Raw genomic sequence first — 20,508 nt, 5'->3', positions numbered from 1 at the left:
TTTATTTGGCTAAAGGAAGAAGAGGGTAGTCTCAACTCAAAAACAAGCACTCCTCCTCCTTTAGTTTTATTGAAAAATTCTAAATCACCAGTTTTGGAGACAAGTTGTTTTCACAGGACAGAAATATTACACATTTCTGATCCAGAGATTTGGACTTAGATTTGATGAATTAAACTCACAATAATCATAACATAACATAACATCACAACATCATGCAGATTGTACATATTAAATATTACTTCTAGATTCTTCTGTATTTAAGATATAGATACGGTTGCTTCCCGTCAATGTAATCCTTCTACTCAACAAGAAAGGATTCATTTGATTATACTGTTCACAAAAGTAAAGTTAAATAATCAGATTGTTTTCCTTAAAGGACCACTGGCATCTAGTGATAGGCTTGCAGATTGCAAACACCTTGTCTCACTATCCCATTCCAAGCATGCAGGAGAACCAATGGTGGATGTAAAACAAAAAAACAAAACGTATCTAGAATCAGTGTCTGGTTTTTCCTTTCTGAGTTAATGCAGAAACATGGGAGTAAAACATGGCGGACTCCACGGAGGAGGACATGCTTCCTCTATTTGGGATTCACTCCAAAGTAACAAAAACACAACAATTCCTATTTCCAGGTGATTATACACTGCTGAAAACACTCAAAAATATTATAATCAATTTCTGCCATATTCTGCCAATAAATTACCGTAAAAATCTTACACATTGGACCATTCAAATGAATTTCGTAAAATGATTTGTCAGATTTTGACGGCTGTGTAATAGGGTTACAATGGGGCGCGAGATGGGCCGCAGAATCGGAGCAGCGGGAGCGGTTTTGCATTCACTTTACCGCGTCATTGTGACTAAAAGAGAGCTTAGCCAGAGGGCAGGTCCAGCTGAGAGGGGGTCATGGGGCAGACCGAGGACTAAATGAAGGGATTATATCTCCACCCTGGCCTGGGAACCCCTCGGGATCCCCCAGTTAGAGCTGGTTTACGTAGTCAGAAAAGGGATGCCTGGGGTCACCTGTTGGAACTGTTACCTCCACAACCAGACTTTGGATAAGCAGTTGATGATGGATGGATAAATGATTAACTATCAAAATAGTTCAATATGCAGATGTGTATTTTTATCTTAATGTTTCATATATATTGAAATTGTTTTTATTATTACTTTAGTCTTTTTTTTTTTAGAAAATGTGCATACCTGTCAATAACCTGCTCTTATTAAACTATATACAAAGATAATAGATATACTGTTGATCAGTAGCTCAATCATCAGAAAATCTTCATCACCTCATTGTGATGAGAACAAAATTAAGCTTCAAAGAAGAAGATCTTTTTTAGGTTACTGTTTATGTGTGTGTCTAAGGATTGTGGCCTTAACAGCAGTCTCAAGTTAGGTACAGGCGCACTGTGGCTGTGTAGTTTTTATTCATAAGAACCTCTTTTTTTTTTTCACTCATGTTGTGAATTTTGATGTTTGTTTTGTTGTTTTGAGACTTTGAGCCTCTCCAGCTCTTTATGTTTCCTGGGACAACAACATAAGACATTCTACAGTAGTTGCTTCTAAGTATCTCAAGTAGGTCTGGTATTCTTGTAAATTAACTCAAAAGAAATACTTACTGGAGAGAAAAAATGTACTTAATTGAATGATTTTGTTCACATATAATCAGTCATTCCTGGTATATGAATGGTTCAATCTTTCTACATATACTTTTTATACTTTCAACACTGCAGTAAATACCTTCAATATATGCATCTATATTTTAATGGCAAAAACTCTCTCTCACCTCCCAAAACTTAAACTTCAACAGAAAATCAAAGGCAGAAGAAGGCATACTGCCTACATGGTGTGATTATCAAGTCAAATAGAGAGAAAAAAATCTCACTACTTTAACTCACACAACTCAGCTGTGGATCTACAATGAAGCCCAAGTCCAGCATAGAGCGGCTGAGTGAATGTGGTCTGGACTCTGTGGAGGAGAGTCATGGTTTCAGAGACGCTGTAAAAGGACAGAATACCTGCACTGTGATCCAGGTACACTCCTATTCTGGAGGACTGAGGACCTGAGATGGAAGTGCTGATGCTGTTATGTATGAATTCATAACTGTCATCTGAACATTCCAAAGTCCAGGACTCGTCATTGGTTCCAAATCTACATTCGTTTGTGTAACAAATATTCTTGTATGCAACTGCTACTGAAACTAACCCACTCCTTTCCACCTCCCAGTAACAACATCCAGTCAGACTCTTTTCACTCAGGACCTGAAACCTCCTGAGGGAAATGGGCATTACATGTTGAAAGCCATACATTGCTTTTATCGCCAGTGCAACTGCAGCTAATTCATTGAACCTTGTTTTCCTGTTCCCTTCAGATAATAACAGATGTGTGTGTGCTGTGTTTGGATCCAGTGTGATTTCACATGAATATTTTAAGAACTCATCTCGGGTCTTGGGTTCTGGTTGTGGCAGTAAAACATCCACTTCAGTCACTGTCTGTGAAATCTTTGTCCACACATCACTAAGAATGTCCTGTAGTTTATCTTTGACTTTTAACACAGCAGCTGTCACAACCTCAAAGTGTTGTACTGGACGGATATTGATGCTGGATGAGTCTTTAGTGTCAGTATGATTTGAAAGTGAGTGATAATTGTGGAGAAACTGGGTGTCGTCATCAGTGTGTGAGAGCTTCTTCAGCTCAGCATCTTTCCTCCTCAGTTCAATGATCTCCTGCTGCAGCTTCTCCTGAAGCTCTTTGACTCGACTCACTTCGGTTTTCTGCCGAGATCTGATTTGCTGCCTCACATCAGAGTCTCTTTTCTTGATTAGACGGACCAACTCAGTGGACATATTTTCATTATCCCTCACTGCTTTATCAGCAGAGTGATTGATAGCCTCCACCTCCTGCTGAAGCACCTTCACATCTTTCTCTCTGTCCTGGATTCTCTGCTGGAGTTTTTGCTGACTCACCTCGAGCTCTCTCTGCCTCTCAGTCCGTTCTGCTCCAGCTGAAACTGTGTCATGTCCTTTATGTTCATCCATGGAGCAGAGATAACAGATACACTGCTGATCAGTGCGACAGAAAATCTTCATTACCTCATTGTGATGAGTACAGATGTTCTCCTGAAGCTTCTTGGAGGGGTCGACCAGCTTGTGTTTTTCAAAGGCAGGGGATTCATAGTGAGGCTGGAGGTGTTGCTCACAGTAAGAAACCAGACACTGCAGACACGACCTGACAGCTTTCAGCTTTCTTCCAGTGCAGAAATCACAGGCCACATCCCCTGGTCCAGCATAGCAGTGATCAGCTGGAGCAGCTTGGAGTCCTGTCTTCTTCAGTTCCTCCACTAAATCTGCTAACATGGTGTTTTTCACCAGAGCAGGCCTCGGTATGAAGGTCTGTCTGCACTGAGGACAGCTGGGGATTTCTTTCTGATCCTCTTCATCCCAGTAGTGTTTAATACAGTTCGTGCAGTAGCTGTGTCCACAGGGAATAGTCACCGGATCCCTCAGTAGATCCAAACAGATTGAACAGCAGAATTTTTCCTGGTCCATCTGAGTTCTTTGCTGCGCCATTTCATGTCCCAGAGACACTGAATGTCAAATAGTTTCACTTTCTCATACAGGAAAAAACAAGAGCAATCCAGATGAACACTGAGTTTCAGTTTCATGTTCACTCACTGATAGGCCTTGAATGGGGCTTAACAGCACTTACACTTCACAGCATGTTTGTTACACCCATCTGTAAACTTACAGATCTGTGGTTGTCAGAAAGCAGGAAACACATGACCTGAATGGGACTGGCTGCTGAAAGCAGGAAGAGGAGGGAGAGGCTTTGATACATTGCAGTGGGAGGAGTCATTCAAGCAAGTCAAGTATTCCTGTTGTCTGTGAAATGTTTGAGACTCCAAACTGAATAATAATTCCCCTTAAAGTCCATTCTGCTCACACAATACACAATTTAAGCTTACCTTGCTCAGATATTAAGTCAGTTTTAGGTTGATGTGTTGACCCAGACCACTCATTCTTTGGTAGGCTTTGCTCTGTTTGGAGCAGCTGTGACATGATTTAACAAATCTGTTCCATCTAACTACTTCATTAACTGTAAACAGTTTCTTGACCTGCCCAGGCAGAAAAATACAGAAAGTGTTGGTGCTGATACTGACCTACCTTTGAACTCTTCATGTTCTCCAGGGTTTATTCTCACTTTATGAACAGGAAAACATTTTTTTTCTTTATTGGTATGCATTACTGGCATCATACATATTTTTGCTACATTCAAAACAAGTCAATTCCAGTCAAGTAACAAATGCAGTTCAAATTGAAAAACGTTCCTTAATTCATTTATATTAGTAGATGCAAAATGTATAGTTGTATAATCTGAGACTAGAATAGCATGACACATAAGGCCAACATGCACTAAAAGCATCTGTAGCTGGAGTTTTAATGCACAGCCATTGTTCAAAATGGCAGAACATGCACTGAAAACATCTGGACACATGTCAAACTGCCTTGATGCTCCCACTCCGAACTAGTTTTGACTTTGAAGCATCAAATGGGGAGGAGGGCGACCACAGCAGATTTTTCTATAGCCACAGTGCCTCTTTTAAGAGAGCAACAAAAAGTAAAAAGGTAAAGATTTTCCCCATGGGACAATATTTTATTGAAGAAATGTATTAGTAATAATCAATCAAATGGATAAAATAATAAATTGCCATGATATAACCATAATGAGCCTGGTAAAGGGAGTTCTGGGCCAAACGTTTCTTGACAGGCAGCTGGCAAGAGCATCCATGAGGTCCTAAAGAGGTGTTGTTTCACTGACTATGATTTCCAGCGTCATTGCTTGGCTCATCAAAACATGGACGAGGAGAAGCTTATCAACAAAATACAAATGCAACTTGTGATACGACTGCAAACATGAGTCATAAAAATAAGGACAAGAACAACAAGGCTTGGTGTGAGATATCTGAGGTCATGAGTGCAACAGGTTAAATAAAGCTAATATTAGTTAGCTCGCTATCCATGATCAGGGCTAGCAAACAGCACTAAATTACTCAGATTTTTAAACTTTGGATAATAGTCTGAAAACACACACACACACACTTACACACACACACACACACACACACACACACACACACACACACACACACACTCTGTGGTGGAGGTACCTACTTGTTGGCCTGGATTACTTATTGTACATTTTAATCTGTCAAAAGATACAGACTCATGTCTTGAGTTATTTAAAGGTGAGTAAAGAGAAATGACAGCACTGAAAATAATGGAATTATACAACCATACAAAATTAGGGGTGTAAATCACAAGTATCATGAAGATAACGTGAACATAAATCCACTTTTTTAACCCTAAAAGTTTTAAGAAACAAACGCTGAGCTCCCGTCTGGCCAGTTTCGTGTCTGCGATGTCTTCTTCCTCTGCTGCTGCAGAGGATTGAGAAGCAAGAGTGAAAATAAATCAGCTTTTAATCCCAAATGTTTAAATCATAGATTGTGAGCTGCAAATAAAGGAGTCGGCATCAGAGCGACACCGGTGTTTCACTGGGCTCAGAGCAGCTGTCTGTCGGCTGTGTCTCAGCTCGGCCCCGTCCTCTCGGCCCTGTGACAGACGTAAATGAACGCAACTGAAGTTAAGGTCAAAAGGCTGAAGTATGTTTTTCATCAGCTGGACTCTAAGACTCTCGTTCTGATAATCCCATTTTATAGCAACTGTTCTTACAGGAGTTTCTGTCATTGGTCGCAGGTCTCACCAAAGGAATGTGGACGTGCAGCTGCAATAGTAGAACAGCCAATAGGAGGCCTTGGTCTGAGATGACCAGTGATTGGTTTAAATCTACCATCCCTGGCCAGATTTCCCATAGCCTGAAAACAGAACCAAGAGGAGGTGCAGAAGTCTAGTTCTGTCTCAGACCACTTGATTTACAATATGTTGAATTGTTATTATGACATCATTGCCAAAAAAAATTGCCTACCACAGTTTTAACATCAGGACAAGATCCAGTCAGGGAAGGAGCAGATGAAAGGACTATTTTCAAATATCTGTCTCCACTCCTGGCCCCTTTTGTTGTTTAGTTTGGTTGGACATGTCTTTCACCACCAGGTGTCCCCCTTGGCTCAGTTTTCCCACTGAGACAGGATGAGGCCTTTTTCACAGATAGCACAGGGACCTATTTCAGAAAGCTTGTTTACTCTTGTTAACTCTGAATTTGTTTGAAACTAGTTTACATAATATATGCAACTATAGTAATCACTGTTTAAATCAAATTAATCTGTATAAGACATTTATCAATGAACAATCATTTGTCTTATCTGTCATGTGATCAGTTGCACTGATGGAACTTTTTTTTAATCATAGTTATCATATCATGTTGATGTGAATTTGTGAGTCAGGATGATTGTCATGCAGGTAAAGCCTGCCTAAGCCTAAGACTAAAACTGAACCAAACATAGTTTAAAAAGTGAGCTTTTATAGGCAGAATTTGTCTTAATGTGCTTTTATAACTTTTCATGTTGAAATATGAGGTGGAGGAATGCATGGAAAAAAGAACCAAAATTCAAGTTGGGATGTGGGGTGACTTTATGAAACATCCTGCTGATGAACAAATCAACGCATGAGACAGACAGGATAAAAGAACTGTACTGAGCTCACTCTGTCTGTACGTACTGTATGTGTGTGTATGGTGGAGCTGCACTGACAGAGAGGAGAGGTGCTGTAGCCGTGTGATCATAGTCATCCATGTCAGTCATCCTGATTGTCTTACAAGCTAATGCGATATTACAGCAAAAGAATAAGTGTGTCGATGTCAAGGAAGGCAGATCAAATAGTGCACTGTGTTATTTTTTATCTTCTGGGACAGGTAAGCCTGTAGTTTTTCTCATTTTGTGTTTGTCATCGATGGGCCCAGTTCAATATTGTTTCTTGTCTCACTGGTGAAAACATATTTTTCCCTGAGATTTTCTAGCCTCCATTTTGATATAATAGTTTCTTTTTCTTTAGCTTTCATGCTTTCAAAACATACAGGCCACAAATCCCAACTCAATCACCCATCTCAACAACACTGACATCGTGGATAGTTGTTTGTGTTGACAATCTGAACAGGCCTTGTAGCAATAAAGCTCATCTTATCTGTCAGGAATTCAGTCTCCGTTGTTTGTTATATTCTGCAATGACATGCATTATCAAAATCTATAATGGTATTTTATGTGTCTCTTGCAATTCTGACAAAACTAGTGTAACGTCTACTCCACAGAGGGGTAGACTGCCAGACTGTCTGACCCAGCAGAATCAAGCATTTTGGCTGGACAGAAAGCTGAGGTGTTTTCTGGGATTCAGACAAGACAGGAGAGTCAGAGGCAAGCAGGGTTGGCAACAGGGAATCGGTCTGGGAATGAGTGCTGGGAAGTCTTGCATGGAGAAAACAAAGAAGAATCTGGTAACAAGTGAGCAAAGTGGAGAGGCTTATATACTGGGTTGACTGCAGATGAGCTGCAGCTGTGAGACCAGGTGAGTGGAGTGGGGTGATGAGGTGGGAGTGGCTGACAGGTGAAGTGAGCAGAGGCAGGGTGAGTGGAAGATTACTAGGTGAGCACAGGGGTGAAACTACAAAGCAAAATTAATGTCTTAGCGAGGTACGTTGAGTCTAATGCCAGAGGTTTTGGTGTCACAAAGGTGGCTCTCCTTTAGCTTGGATAGATCACCATGGTAACTTATGCTGAACTCATAACCTGGTCAGGTTTAACTGTTTAATGTGCAGTCATGTTAAAAGTTAATGGCAGCATTAAGATCACATTTAGTCAGTCAGTAATTTTCTGACAGCATTCTTCTTCTCCTGCCTTACTTATGTAGTATCTTTTTTATATTTTCCATAGCTCTTAACTGTAACAACTTGATCGTTTTGACTGAAGTGGTCGGCTTGCAGTCGCTTCTCTTTGTGTGGAAGATGACTCAACAAACGCCCCTTTTTATGTGCGTCTGAAGAAGAAAGTCTGAATTATCAAAACAAGTTGATAACCACCGTCGTGATACCTGTTACTGTAAAATAAACAATACCTTGTAATTATTATAAAGGTACTACCAATACCAGATCTATTGGCTAATGTTAGGTAGCACTACTTTAGCTTTTGTACTCCTCTGTCTCTATCAGTTTTGTACATTAACATAAATATTATTTTTTGTTCGTTCACATCCTCAAAGTTATTCACAGTAGCTTTTTGTGGATTGTAAAATAAGTTTTTCTTAAATGTGTCTCAGACAAGATAACTGAAAATTAAGTGAAGTGAGCCAACGCACTCCAGTAGGAAAACTTCTGTGTGTGCAAATGAAGCGTGAGCGTCTGCCTGTGTTCATTTAGTGGGAGTGGCTCGGGACAGACAGGAAGCCGTCCACCTGAAGATGAGACTCAAAAGTCAAACATTTCTGGCTTTCTACTGACTGCAGCTTGAACATTCTCAGAGTTGATTGACTAATTCTGATCAGCTGTTCTGAAACTGAAAACTCCCTTCACAGGCTTAGGCCTACTCCACAAGTAGTTTGGGGTTTTTTTTAAAGAGGATTTTGGCACAGTTTCTGAAAAATGTCCGTGTCTATTAACACACCTGAAAATGCATTTCACATGAAAATTCAACGACACTGAGCGAGCCAGAGGAACGTGACATTTTTTTTCTCTCTCTTCCATCACTGTACTCTCAATAGGCCTCATCCACGAACGCTGCAGACACACAGGATTTATGCTAAAACTGTGCATATGAACATTTTAAACACAAATCTGGGATTCATCAATATTTGTTTGTACTCTGGGAACAAAATTAGAACTGCCTTGGACCATCTGTACACAGAAATGATGACAGCCGGCTGTCTTAGAAATTGCTGAAACACACCTTTTAACTAAATAAAAAGCATATCCAAACTGCATTCATTAAAAAGGCTTTAAAAGAAGTCTTGAAAGCGTTTGTCTTGTTTTATTTTCCTTGTTTTTAGGCTTTTGTCATAAATGTCATGATTATCTGTTTTTATGTAAAGCATTTATATTGCTTTTTCTATGAATGTGTTGTGCTAGATTATTAATTATTATTATCAACACTATCATTGGGCAAAAGTCCTTGCTGGATGTCACCACGTTCACCCTAACTTTTTTAAATCCCACTTATAGATATTTGCAATAATTGCGGTGGGTCTCAGTTGCTCCTGGTTTTCCAGCTGTTTCCTTTGTTTCTGGTAGTTTTTCTTTTTAATGCATCAACTTTGATGTCAAACCATTTCTTATTCATCTGAGACACGGTCCATTTTAGCGTGGACACAACACAACATGCACCACTTTGGTTAATGCAGTCCAAGGAGTTATGAGTTGCAAAAGTGTCTTTTTTTGCCTTCCTCCTCAGACACTGGCAGTGCCGAACCATTTTATGCATGTTAATGAATGAGGCCCATTGTCCTTTTGTATCTGTCTACATACAGACAATATTGTATAACATCCATTCAGTCAGTGTACAAACTCAAATAGAGCTCATATTTGCTAATAATTTTGTAGCCCATGTAGGCGAGGGGTGTTGGTAGGTATGGAATTATGACATAAGGGAAGGAAAGAGAATATGCCAGACAACGCCACCTGGGGAATTTCACCCCAGGAAATACGTGAAGCACCTCAATTATTGTGTCAAGGCTAATGTAAGGCACACAGGCTCGTTACTGACCACAGGCGGAGACATGTATTCAATTAAAACAGAAACTTTTATTGAAAAACTAAATGATCAAAACAATAGCAGGGGCTGGAGCTGCTGAGAAAGAAGAAAATAATTATTAATCAACAAGCGATAACAAGTAGCTAGATAAAAATACTTGATTACAATATATGTTAAAAGGGGCCTTGATATAAATTCTAAAAAGGGTGAACAATACAATAATTAAAAACTCAGCCCAACTTAAGCAAAACTAATGAAACTAAGAAAACTGAGCTGACTCAGCTGACTACTCAGGAGTGTCTAGGGGTGCTACCACTAATCACTGCAAGTGAGCACAGCAAACACAGCAATCCTCAAACAGAAAATGGTGCAGTCCATGGTGTCCCCGTGCAACTACTCACACACAAATGTGAAGGGACCTCACCACGGGTGCCTAGCCTCCCACCAGTATGGCTCTCTGCTCCTGAAATAAAGACAACTCAAGAAAAATAATTAAGAAAACAACAAACAAATATGTACCCCAGTTGGCAAGTAAAGTAAAAGAAAAAACATAGGCAAAACGAAAGAACCGTATACAAAGTAAAGGAAAACCAGGGCAAAGCAAAAGTAACAACAGTAATGTAAAACAGAACAACAACAGTAGGGCAAAGCAGCAGTGGTAAAAAGGGGGGGCATTAGGACCTGAAAAAAGGCAGAAAATACAATTAGCCAGGCTCCCACACTTCATATTAAAACTGAGGGGTGTAACTATGAAGCGAGATTAATGGGTTAGCGAGCTATGTTGAGTCTAAAGCCAGGGTTTTCAGTGTCACGACAGACACTGATACAGATATTTTCACACCTAAAAGCCACGAAACATAGGCATTTAGTACTTTACCACCAAAGCCTCTATACATACCTTGGACATATCAATTATGCTGGGAGCTGCCAGCACAGGGATCGGATTGGATGCCCCCTTCGATCCCCTCCATTATTGGGCGCCCCTCATTGTTAGAGAGGGCCAGCTCCTCTGACGTGACGCGACACAGCATGCTGTGCTGGTACCACAGCTAATAAATAAAATGTTCGTTAATTTACTGGTATTTATCACAGATAATAATCAAAAAACTTCACATTAAATTGGTCACAAATAAAATTGATTTTAACGTATCCCTCATTACAGGACAGTGTGAGACTAAATGCACATCGTGAGTATCATTTTTAAATGTATTTAATGTTTTAGACTTCTAACATGGTCAGTAGTGAGAAAGTAACCACTGGGTCTTAGAATAAGTGTCATCTTACGTGTTGACACGGTCAGCAATTTTCTGCCAGCACTCCTCTCTTGCCTTATTTGCAGCAACAGTGTTGCTTTTTGCCATAATAATTTTTCTGTACTCCTCATAACCCTCCATTATGACGACTTGCTCCTCCTGACTGAAATCGGTCCATTTTGGATTGAAGTTGCGTCAAATGACGCTTCAAACGCCCCCTTTTATGTGAGCGCGCACAAAGCCGTAACATGGGAGCCTGGGTTAACAAAGCGAGTTGATAACCACCATCGTGGTACCAATTATCTCCGATTGCGGTTTTAGGCTTTGTCGATCTAGATCATGCAAAGAAAGCCTGGCTGTGTTCGTGGTATACCCCCCTGGTAATGAAGCACCCTACTCACCACCTTGAGGTCTGGGCTCTAATACACAGCGGGGCAGGAGGGAAGTCACAGTACCTGGGCAACCAACACACTGCATATGTAAACAAAACTAAAATGCAAGTACAATTGTACAGAAACAGGCTTGTGAGCAAACATTCAGAGCCAGCAGCAGGGACAAGGTATGAGGCAGGAAAAGAAGGAAAGGAAAGGCCCACAGGTGCCTTATATTGCCTGGCTCTGATTAGGAGGCTGGAACAAAGGAGGAGTCCAGCCCAGGCTGCATTCAACCCACCCACTGTTCTCCACTGCTGGAGGAGCCCCACCACACCTACATACACAAGAGTTCCTATAGTTAGGGCATTCATTAAACTGAATTTTAATTGTTATTTGCTTTACAGCCAAATCACTTTTTCTCTTTATTCTGTTACTTTATTAATGAATAAATTTAGAACATATTTATATTTAGTTTTGCCACTGAACACAAACAGAAAGACAGTAATTTAGCTGGTGCTACAACTAAATATGTGCAAAGTGAACACAGTAACAGCAGACTCGACCAAAGCTGTCATATACCAGCAAACTTTGATACATCTAACAGATTCATTATTGATAAAAATGTCCACTAAACAGAACTTTTAGTCACACAAGAGTTGTCCATTCAAAGAAAGTTTCCCCTTCCTGTCCATGTAGCCTCTGATGACAGCATCCTTCACTTCACACTCTGTACTTGTTTTAATGATGGCAATGCAATAATGATTTTCCAGAGTCACAGAGAACATGCATCCACAGGCACCCTTATTTTTGTTGTTACTGCCTCCACAGGGGGCGCAGTTTTTTACTGAGGCTGGAAAGTTTTCTCACCATTCCCCCATTGCATGAAATAGCTCCTTGTGTGAACAAAAGGGTAACAGGCAATGGTGCCTCCATAAACCCAAATGTTTTCAAATGTCTTCACCTTGGGTTGCGTTTTCAAAAAACTCAGTCAGTGACCTAAACATGGTTTGTGTGAGGACAAAAAGCCCAATGTTACATTTTTAAAACTATCCGTGTGGTTGTGGACAGGGCCTCAGACAACTCAGACTTAAGGATTAGGCTCAGAGTTTGTTAAACCTGCCTCCCTCCTGAAACAGACCCAGGTGTTACCGATAATGTTTTAAATGGTTCTGATTGTGTCTCGACAGTCTAACTGTTTGAAGCAGATATGGCAAGGACATATTCATATATTTTTATTCGATTAGCATTCAAAATACACCCTCAACAAATACACAGAAGATTTGTCGCAACAACAAACATAATACGAGGGATAAAGCTAATTGAAGAGGTGCTGGCTGAATTATTATGCCTACCCTTTTTACAAAAACAACTTTAACAAGGCGACTTCTTTTGCTACGTGGTCCAAGTTACACCGTAAGTTAAAAAAAAAGAAAAAAGAAAACAAGAGAAAGAAACGAAAAAACAAAAAACAAACTCTCAGACATGTTACAAAAGTAAATAAATAAGTTCCATAACAGTAACACAAGCAAATACGACCAAAAGTTTCAGTATTTTCATTATTACTCTTCTTCACAACTGATTTATATATTTTTTTTATTTGTTTAGTTTCATATATATATTTTTAATTCATCCTCACAACTATTCCACAAATTAACACCTCTAACAGAAACACATCTCTGCTTAATATTTGTTCTTGTCTTAGTTCTTTTTGAAAAAACCTGTTCCCCTCAGATCGTACCGACCCTCTCTGATTTCAAACAGCCTCTGAGTACTGCAGCAAAGTAAATTATTGTGTGCTTTGTACATTATCTGTGCTGTTTTAAATTCAACTAAATCATAAAACTTAAGGGTATTTAAATTGAGAAACAATAAGTTAGTTGATTATATATGATACTCTCATCCTCATACCTGGATCAAATTAGGATCTCCACATAAAAACCCTTTAACGGGGAAAAACTGTGAGGAACCTCAAGAGGAGAGAGGAGGATTTCCTCAAGTCATTGTTGTTTATATTCTGCTAAATCATATCAGATTGTATTATTTATTATCTCATTTATGAAGTTGTTTACAGAGACCAAACTATTCCTGCCATGAGCAAACACTTGGTGACAGTGGAAAAGAAGCACTCCCTTCTAGTAGGAAGAAACCATCTCCCCTCACCCTTTCCTTCCAAACATGGAAGGGAGGCAAATGTGACAATGGAACTTAAGATGTGTTGTGTTGCTGTTATACTTTGTTACTATCGTAACTAGCCAGACCTGTGGATCTCCCATTGTAGACAGGTCTGGATGCCAACAGGATTAAATATTTACATGCAAAGAAATAAATCATGAAAGTAAAAGAAGAAAAGACTGTATATCACCACCTTAAAGTGGCAAGAAAAAACTCAAGCTCTCCTGGAGAGAACTGCACGAGACTGACCCTGTTTCATGGCAGGTGTCTGGACATATTATTATTATTATTTAAAGAAACAATAATGAAATAAAATATCTCATCTCACCTGGTCTCACCTGCAGATCTCCTGAGTCCTGTGTCCACCTTGGAGAAATGTCTGACTGCATACATAACAATTCTGCTACTTTGAAGAAAAAATGCTGTACTTCTATCTTTTTCGTAAACTGATCACAATCTTGGACATCGAAAAACCAAGAATGTACCAACGGTTCCTCTGCAAAATAGCATCGGGAGGAACTGGTTTTGATGAAAAATTTGCACGTACGGAGATAAATGCTGGCATGAAAATGCCAAAATTCCTGCAAGGTGAAATGTTGACATGTCATAAATCATGAAATCATAAATTATTTGGAAAAAAATCGATGAAATAAAATATCTCATCTCACCTGATCACACCTGTAGATCTCCTGAGCCCTGTGCTACATAGAAAAAAATGCTGCGGGTCTATTTCCTAAATTGGTCACAATCATCTTGGACATCACAAAGCCAAGAATGTAGCAACGGTTCCTCTGCAAAATAGCATCAGGAGGAACTTGTTATAATTGAAAGATCTCCACGTACGGAGATAAATCCTGGCATGAAAATGGCAAAATTCCTGCAAGTTTAAATGTTGACATGTCATAAATCATGAAATCAGAAATTTGAAAGAAGAAAAGACTATGTATCAAGAGACCATCCTCAGTGTGCAAGAGGAAATTATAGCTGTCTTAGCAAGAACTGCACAAGATGGACCCTTTTTCAAGGTGGGTGTCTGGACACTTAGAATGAGAAAAATTACTAAAAAAGAAAGAAACAATAATAAAATCAAACATCTCGGGCCATATCTTACGCTGATTGAAAGTGCAAGTGGCAAACGCGAGGCGCAATGGATTTAATTTATTCAATGTGTGTCCAAATCCACCTTTGCCATCCTGTGCCAGGGGCGGGAGTGATATTTTGCCCCGCCCCGCCCTTTGCTCCACCAGTGCAAAGCAGGATACACCTACCCAAGTGCCCTCATTAATTCACAGGCGAGTTTAGGACGAACATGCAATAAACCAATCAGAAAGTCAGCTCTCATCACCTTTGAGAGGCAGGTGCGCCAGCAGTGCAAGTGGAGGCAGCATGACGGTGGATTAACCAGGAGGAAACAAAGAGAAAAGATTTTTAAAGTGAGGAGACAGATCTCCTGGTTCGAGGAGTGAAAACTCGATATATGGAGACAGCAGGACATCTCTAAAACAGCTTCACGCCGAAATAGTTTACAGTAACGCCTGCAAGAAACAATACAACAAATGAACCGCAAATGTCATGCAGATATGTAACTGCTTATATTTTAACCTGAAGCACGTTGAAAGTATGTTATATTTTATAATTAATTATTATCATCATGATCATTATTAACTCTGCTGGCTGAGGAGCGGGGAGAGAGATGGTGCAGCAGAGAGGGGAGGCGAACAGATCCAGTCCAGCCGCGAAGCTTCCCGCTTCCGCTGGCCCACCTGAGCCAGGTGGAGGAGCAGATATGTGGATGTCTGTGCTCCTCCTCCTTCTCCTTTATAGATTTATTGGGCTTTATAATAATAATAATAGTACTGTTGTACTTACTAGTGAGATTAACTTCAAAGACACACGCACATGCAGGACTTTTAAACATAAATGAAAGGTGTTTGGTGATTGTGGAGATGAGTGTGCGCACCTCAGCCAAGACACACACATACCTGCACTATTAACTTCAATATTCACACTTTATTGCTGGTGGATATGTTCAAAGGACACTTCACTAATCTACACTCCTGTGTAGAATAAAGACTCATGTAAATTAAGGTGTTTGGTGATTGTGGAGCCATTGCACCGCCAGCGCAAGTGATTTTGCTATCTTACACCAGCGCAAGTGCCGTTTTTGCCATGTGGGTAAGATAGCAAACGTGCTTGCACTGGGTCTGTGCCGCTGTGGGCGGGAGGTCTAAACATGAAGGCAAAACCAAGGCGTGGCCAGGCACGTTTGCTATCTTGTGCTCAGCACATTGGAGTAAAACGTGCTTGTGCTTTAGACCAGCCAAAACCTGGTGGAAGCGCAAAGTCTGTGGTCTTTCAGCACAAGATAGCACCTGGCGGGCTCGGCCGAAACACACACACCTCTTCACAATCACAATCACAAAACACTAATTGACACTCCCACTTGAGTGTCAATTAGTTAAATGTTATTCGAACATATTTTCTATCAGCAATAAAATATAAATATTGAAGCTAAAAGAATTCACGTGTGTCTCGTGCTTGGCTGAGGCACACACACACAGAACACTTTTCATCAATGTTAAACAGTCGTGTACCCATGTGTCTTTAAAGATGAACTCATTAATGAGGAAAAGAATTATAAAGACTAATAAATCTAAATAGACCTGCGAAGTGAGCACGGCCACAATCACAGCTGTCAGATTGTCTTTATCAGATGAGTCAGCATGACAGCTGGAGCAGCTGTAGTGTTTATGTCTGCCTGTTTGTTATGATCCAGAAAAACAATGATTGAACAGTTATGATCTATAACATACAAAATATAGACATTATATTGGACCACAGGAGTCCGGCCCAAACTGAGAGAAAAAAGTTATGTGTGCTTCTGTCAGAGCTGGTTGGATAGATCCGTGTGTAATTTTGCGCGCTGCAAACTTCAGAACAGAACAGCTTGTTTCACAGCGGGACAGAAGAGGGAGGATGAGAGGAGGAGATGAGGATTAGGTGGGAGAGGAGAAGAAGGAGGAGCACAGACCTCCGCTTAACTGCTCCTCCACCTGGCTCAGGTGGACCAGCGGAACCGGGAAGCTTCACAGCTGGACTGGATCTGTTCGCCTCCCCTCTCTACTGCACCATCTCTCTCCTCGCTCCTCAGCCAGTAAAATTAATAATGATGATGATGCTAATAATAAATTATAAAATACAACACAATTTCAAGGTGCTTCAGTGTAAAACATAACCAGTTACATATCTGCATGACATTTGCAGTTCATATTTATTGTATTGGTTTTTGCAGGCGTTACTGTAAACTGTTTCAGCGTGAAGCTGTTTGTCCTGCTGTCTCCATATATTGCGTGCTCTTGCTCATTCTCTTCTCGAACCAGGAGATCTGTCTCCTTGCTTTGTAAATCTTTTCTCTTTGTTTCCTCCTGGTAAATCCGCCGTCATGCTGACACCACTTGAGCTGCTGGTGCACCTGCCTCTTAAAAGGTGATGAGAGCTGACTTTCTGATTGGTTTATTGCATGTTCAGCCTAAACTCGCCTGTGAATTAATGAGGGCACTTGGGCACATCTGATAGGTGTATCCTGCTTTGTGCTGGTGGAGCAAAGGGCGGGGCAGGGTGAAATATCACTCCTGCCACTGGCACAGGACGGCAAAGGTGGATTTGGACATGCCTTGAATAAATTAAATCCATTGCACCTTGCGCTTTCCACTTACGCTTTCGATCAGCACAAGACACGGCCCTAAGGCAAAAGTGCGTTTTACTCCAATGTGCTGAGCACAAGATAGCAAACGCGACCGGCCACGCCTTTGTTTGGCCTTCATGCTTAGACCTCCCGCCCACAGCAGCACAGACCCAGTGCAAGCACGTTTACTATCTTACCCACATGGCAAAAATGGCACCTGCGCTGGCGTAAGATAGCAAATACACTTGCACTGGTGGCACAATGGCTTTTGCACCGGGCGTAAGATAGCACTCCTCGTCTCAACTAGACAAACCTGTAGATCCTGAGTCCTGTGTGACCTTAGAGTAAGGTTTGACTGCACAAATAAAGGTTTGACTGTGTACATAACAATTCTGCTACATCGAAAAAAAAATGCTGCGCGTCTGTCTGTCTCGTAAATTGGTCACAATCATCTTGGACATCGCAAAACCAAGAATGTACCAACGGTTCCTCTGCAAAATAGCATCGGGAGGAACTGGTTTTGATGAAAAATTTGCACGTACAGAGATAAATGCTGGCATGAAAATGCCAAAATTCCTGCAAGGTGAAATGTTGACATGTCATAAATCATGAAATCATAAATTATTTGGAAAAAAACAATGATGAAATAAAATATCTCATCTCACCTGGTCTCACCTGCAGATCTCCTGAGTCCTGTGTCCGCCTTGGACAAAGGTTTGACTGCATACATAACAATTCTGCTACATCGAAAAAAAAATTGCTGCGTGTCTATCTATCTCGTAAATTGGTCACGATCATCTTGGACATCGCAAAGCCAAGAATGTACCAACGGTTCCTCTGCAAAATAGCATCGGGAGGAACTGGTTTTGACAGAACATTTGCACGTATGGAGATAAATGCTGTCATGAAAATGGCAACAATTCCTGCAAGATGAAATGTTGACATGTCATAAATCATGAAATCATAAATTATTTGGAAAAAAACAATGATGAAATTAAATATCTCATCTCACCTGGTCTCACCTGCAGATCTCCTGAGTCCTGTGTCCACCTTGGACAAAGGTTTGACTGCATACATAACAATTCTGCTACATCGAAAAAAAAATTGCTGTGCGTCTATCTATCTCGTAAATTGGTCACGATCATCTTAGACATCGCAAAGCCAAGAATGTACCAACGGTTCCTCTGCAAAATAGCATCGGGAGGAACTGGTTTTGACGGAACAGTTGCACGTACGGAGATAAATGCTGGCATGAAAATGGCAAAAATTCCTGCAAGATGAAATGTTGACATGTCATAAATCATGAAATCATAAATTATTTGGAAAAAAACAATGATGAAATAAAATATCTCATCTCACCTGGTCTCACCTGCAGATCTCCTGAGTCCTGTGTCCAACTTGGACAAAGGTTTGACTGCATACATAACAATTCTGCTACATCGAAAAAAAAAATTGCTGCGCGTCTATCTATCTCGTAAATTGGTCACGATCATCTTGGACATCGCAAAGCCAAGAATGTACCAATGGTTCCTCTGCAAAATAGCATCGGAAGGAACTGGTTTTGACGGAACAGTTGCACGTACGGAGATAAATGCTGGCATGAAAATGGCAAAATTCCTGCAAGATGAAATGTTGACATGTCATAAATCATGAAATCATAAATTATTTGGAAAAAAACAATGATGAAATAAAATATCTCATCTCACCTGGTCTCACCTGCAGATCTCCTGAGTCCTGTGTCCAACTTGGACAAAGGTTTGACTGCATACATAACAATTCTGCTACATCGAAAAAAAAAATTGCTGTGCGTCTATCTATCTCGTAAATTGGTCACGATCATCTTGGACATCGCAAAGCCAAGAATGTAGCAACGGTTCCTCTGCAAAATAGCATCGGGAGGAACTGGTTTTGACAGAACATTTGCACGTATGGAGATAAATGCTGTCATGAAAATGGCAACAATTCCTGCAAGATAAAATGTTGACATGTCATAAATCATGAAATCATAAATTATTTGGAAAAAAACAATGATGAAATAAAATATCTCATCTCACCTGGTCTCACCTGCAGATCTCCTGAGTCCTGTGTCCACCTTGGACAAAGGTTTGACTGCATACATAACAATTCTGCTACATCGAAAAAAAAATTGCTGCGCGTCTATCTCGTAAATTGGTCACGATCATCTTAGACATCGCAAAGCCAAGAATGTACCAACGGTTCCTCTGCAAAATAGCATCGGGAGGAACTGGTTTTGATGAAGAATTTGCATGTACAGAGATAAATGCTGGCATGAAAATGGCAAAATTCCTGCAAGATGAAATGTTGACATGTCATAAATCATGAAATCATAAATTATTTGGAAAAAAATAATGATGAAATTAAATATCTCATCTCACCTGGTCTCACCTGCAGATCTCCTGAGTCCTGTGTCCAACTTGGACAAAGGTTTGACTGCATACATAACAATTCTGCTACATCGAAAAAAAATTGCTGCGCGTCTATCTATCTCGTAAATTGGTCACGATCATCTTGGACATCGCAAAGCCAAGAATGTACCAATGGTTCCTCTGCAAAATAGCATCGGGAGGAACTGGTTTTGACGGAACAGTTGCACGTACGGAGATAAATGCTGGCATAAAAATGGCAAAATTCCTGCAAGATGAAATGTTGACATGTCATAAATCATGAAATCATAAATTATTTGGAAAAAAACAATGATGAAATAAAATATCTCATCTCACCTGGTCTCACCTGCAGATCTCCTGAGTTCTGTGCTACATGGAAAAAATTGCTGCGGATCTATTTCTTGGTCACGATCATCTTGGACATCGCAAAGCCAAGAATGTACCAACGGTTCCTCTGCAAAATAGCATCGGGAGGAACTGGTTTTGACAGAACATTTGCACGTATGGAGATAAATGCTGTCATGAAAATGGCAACAATTCCTGCAAGATGAAATGTTGACATGTCATAAATCATGAAATCATAAATTATTTGGAAAAAAACAATGATGAAATAAAATATCTCATCTCACCTGGTCTCACCTGCAGATCTCCTGAGTCCTGTGTCCACCTTGGACAAAGGTTTGACTGCATACATAACAATTCTGCTACATCGAAAAAAAAATTGCTGCGCGTCTATCTCGTAAATTGGTCACGATCATCTTAGACATCGCAAAGCCAAGAATGTACCAACGGTTCCTCTGCAAAATAGCATCGGGAGGAACTGGTTTTGATGAAGAATTTGCATGTACAGAGATAAATGCTGGCATGAAAATGGCAAAATTCCTGCAAGATGAAATGTTGACATGTCATAAATCATGAACTCAT

At 40.3% G+C, this 20,508-nt stretch overlaps 1 protein-coding gene across 1 annotated transcript; it reads right to left on the bottom strand.

Moving 5' to 3' along the window:
- Positions 1-803: 803 nt before the first annotated feature.
- On the bottom strand, positions 804-3,615 carry LOC146308095 (tripartite motif-containing protein 16-like). Its single transcript, XM_084745905.1, has one exon. The coding sequence runs from the start codon at positions 3,571-3,573 to the stop codon at positions 1,888-1,890; it is 1,686 nt and encodes a 561-aa protein (XP_084602031.1). The 5' UTR covers positions 3,574-3,615; the 3' UTR covers positions 804-1,887.
- Positions 3,616-20,508: the final 16,893 nt, after the last annotated feature.

The sequence above is a fragment of the Lutjanus erythropterus genome, chromosome 20 (genome assembly GCF_056507025.1).
Source record: "Lutjanus erythropterus isolate fLutEry1 chromosome 20, fLutEry1.hap2, whole genome shotgun sequence".
NCBI classification, from domain to species: domain Eukaryota; kingdom Metazoa; phylum Chordata; class Actinopteri; order Lutjaniformes; family Lutjanidae; genus Lutjanus; species Lutjanus erythropterus.
This window is presented reverse-complemented; position numbering and strand designations above follow the sequence as displayed.